Below are 2,807 nucleotides of genomic sequence, written 5' to 3' on the forward strand. Positions count from 1 at the left end.
CCGGCCGGCGTTGAGTGAGCGAGAAGCATAGCGGTCGAGACACGGGCGAGACACAGAAGAGCAGGGGAAGGCGGAGGGGATGAGATATTTTTTGTGTGTGGAAAGGGGGAAAGGTGGAAAGGGAGAAAGGGGGAAGGGGTTCAGTTGGATGTCCCAACGAGTTTGCAAATAACGGTCTCAATGGTGCTGACTAGGCTACGGCAAGAACATCAACACACGAGCAGGTTTTTTATTGGTTCGTTTTGTTTGTTGATTTTTTTTCATTGGTTTGGTTTCATTTTACTTTTTTGGGGGGGGTTGTTGTGGTGATTTTGATTGGGGGGGGGAGGGGGGAGGGTGTCTCTTCCATTTTTTGATTTTGTAAAACACAAGCTTTAAAGTCTTATGCGTTTTTAAACATCACGATACAATTTTGAACTTAATTTATATAATAGATCTACTATTATTTTGCACTGTTTTGAAAAGTAAATAATATAAGTGCCAAGACGTTGTGCAATGATGTGGTCGTCAGGGCTTTGTAATATGGAGATATCGGTATAATCCTTAATCCTGTTTATTTGCATTACTTGCAGTGAGAAAAATGCCTATCTATTTTGAATGGAAGTCAAGATATAAAATTCCATTTAATTAGATGGATCTCGATTGGTGACTGAGGCAAAATTAGCAGAAATTTGGCCACCAAAGTTTGGTGACTTCAAATGCTTGAGTGTCCTTGAAGACCATAAAGCTACATTTTTTGTGTGCCTTCTATCAATGTTTTTCAAGTAAAACCCTCACTGAATAGTTACCTTTCCAAATGGATATAAAGATGCTGAGCCAATTTGTTTTTAAAATATTAAGAGTTTTAAAAAGTATCGGTAACAATTGCCCAACTTAAAGGGAAAATATAAGTTTCTTCGATTACACTATATTTTAACCTTGATGACACACATTTCCCCATCCTGACTTTTCCTTTCTCTCCATCTTTCAGAAGTACAGTGTATGCCTGGGTTAGGGGAGAACTTAGGCGATTCAAGACAGAAGGAATAGCAGAGACCCAAAGACCTCATCATGGCGGCTCTCCAACGTGTTGGACTTTTCTGTATGGCCACATATTACGGCTTTCACGTCACTTTCAGACTCATTAAGTTAATGTTTACCATCGGGCCAAAGGCTGTTTTAGGTAAGAAAGAACACCCCAAACCAAAAGTCCTGAGTGATCCTGCGCTGGGCAGTCATGGTATTCTCCACCTGGATGAAGTCCGCATTCACTGTGTGAGTAGCGGGCCCGAAGACAAACCTCTCATGTTGTTCCTGCACGGGTTCCCTGAGTTCTGGTACTCCTGGAGACATCAGATTCGGGAGTTCCAGAAAGATTACCGCGTAGTGGCTATCGACCAGCGAGGCTACGGCGATTCCGATAAACCGTCCGGTATCGATTCCTACGTGATATCCAAGCTGACGTCAGACGTGAGTCAGGTGATTGCGTCACTGGGCTACAAGAGCTGTGTTCTCGTGGCACACGACTGGGGCGGGGCCGTTGCTTGGGCCTTCGCGCGCCGGTTCCCGGACATGGTGGACAAACTTATCGTCATGAACAGCCCGCCCTCCCCAGTTATGCAAAAACTTTTCCAAGAATCCAAAGAGCAGCGTAAAATGTCGTGGTACATGTTCCTCTTCCAGCTTCCTTGGCTCCCCGAACTCTTCATCCGGTCCTGCGACTACGCCTTCCTGGACCGCGTGTTCGGCAATCCGGTCCCCGCGCCCACCGACATGATCAGCCCGCCGTTCCCCACAGAAGTGAGCAAGTCTGACGTGGAGGCCTACAAGCACGTCTTCTCGCAGCCGGGCACGACAAACGCCACCATCAACTGGTACCGCGCCGCACTCCAGAGGGGGAGGTATTCCTACACCATGGACTACACAATGCCTGTGTTGCTCATCTGGGGACTCAAAGACATCGCCCTCAGCCACACCGTGCCAGACATAGCTCAGGCCATGAACCCAAAGATAGCGGTCAAGCGGGTACCAGAGGCGGGTCACTTCGTGCAGATGGAGGCTCCGGAAGTGGTCAACTCCACAATGAGAGACTGGTTGAGCAAGCAGGAATAGGAATACTGTGAGGGCCGGTGTGTGTGGTTCTTAGGTTGTTTGATTTTTCTGTTAGTGTTTTGGCGTCTATGAAATGGCAACTTGCTCTGTATTATAATGTTTCCCAGAAAGATGAGATTGTTTCAGAATGCTGCCATGTCTGCTGGGTTATTAATGTGGATTGTAAAGCGGTTAAAGTTTCCTTTTGTGCAGGAATTTACGCTGTACACGCTTTCTATTATTAGTATTTGATTGTTTGCTTTTATGGAATTTTCGAAAAAAATAAAAGAATAAGACATTTGCCGATTGTACAGACAACCCAATCTCGCGAATATAGAGCAGTTTTGTTTTATGACGTTCGGTTGAACCATTGGTGGTCTAGTGATTAAACTGGTAGTAGGTCTCGTAACCGAAAGGTTCTGGGTTCAATTCCAGCACGGGTCCATCGTTGTGACCTTGGGAAAATGCACGTAACACGAGTTTTTCTCACTTCAACCAAGTGAGGAATGAGTATCCGGCGGTAGACAGAGCAAGATCTTGCCAGTTTGTTTGTGATTTAGGGCATGTAAACGGCAGCTTTTACTGGAAGCTTCCCAGGTAGCCGAGAATGTTAATAAATGTTCTACGGTGAGCTGGGCATGATAATATAGATTGGAAAGCGCATTAAGTGTGATTATTATCACATTCTTCTTCTTCTTCTTCTTCTTCTTCTTCTTCTTCTTCTTCTTCTTCTTCTT

General features: G+C 45.2%; 1 protein-coding gene across 1 annotated transcript in view; it reads left to right on the top strand.

Moving 5' to 3' along the window:
* LOC101862584 (AB hydrolase superfamily protein YfhM) overlaps positions 1-2,371 on the top strand; it is an 8,825-nt gene extending 6,454 nt beyond the window's left edge. Inside the window, exon 2 of the mRNA XM_005099308.3 lies at positions 971-2,371. Within this exon, the coding sequence (XP_005099365.1) occupies positions 1,051-2,091 (1,041 nt within the window). The 5' untranslated portion in view covers positions 971-1,050 and the 3' untranslated portion in view covers positions 2,092-2,371. The remainder of the gene's footprint in view (positions 1-970) is intronic.
* Positions 2,372-2,807: the final 436 nt, after the last annotated feature.

This window comes from Aplysia californica, unplaced genomic scaffold, assembly GCF_000002075.1.
Source record: "Aplysia californica isolate F4 #8 unplaced genomic scaffold, AplCal3.0 scaffold00209, whole genome shotgun sequence".
Classification (NCBI taxonomy): Eukaryota; Metazoa; Mollusca; class Gastropoda; order Aplysiida; family Aplysiidae; genus Aplysia; species Aplysia californica.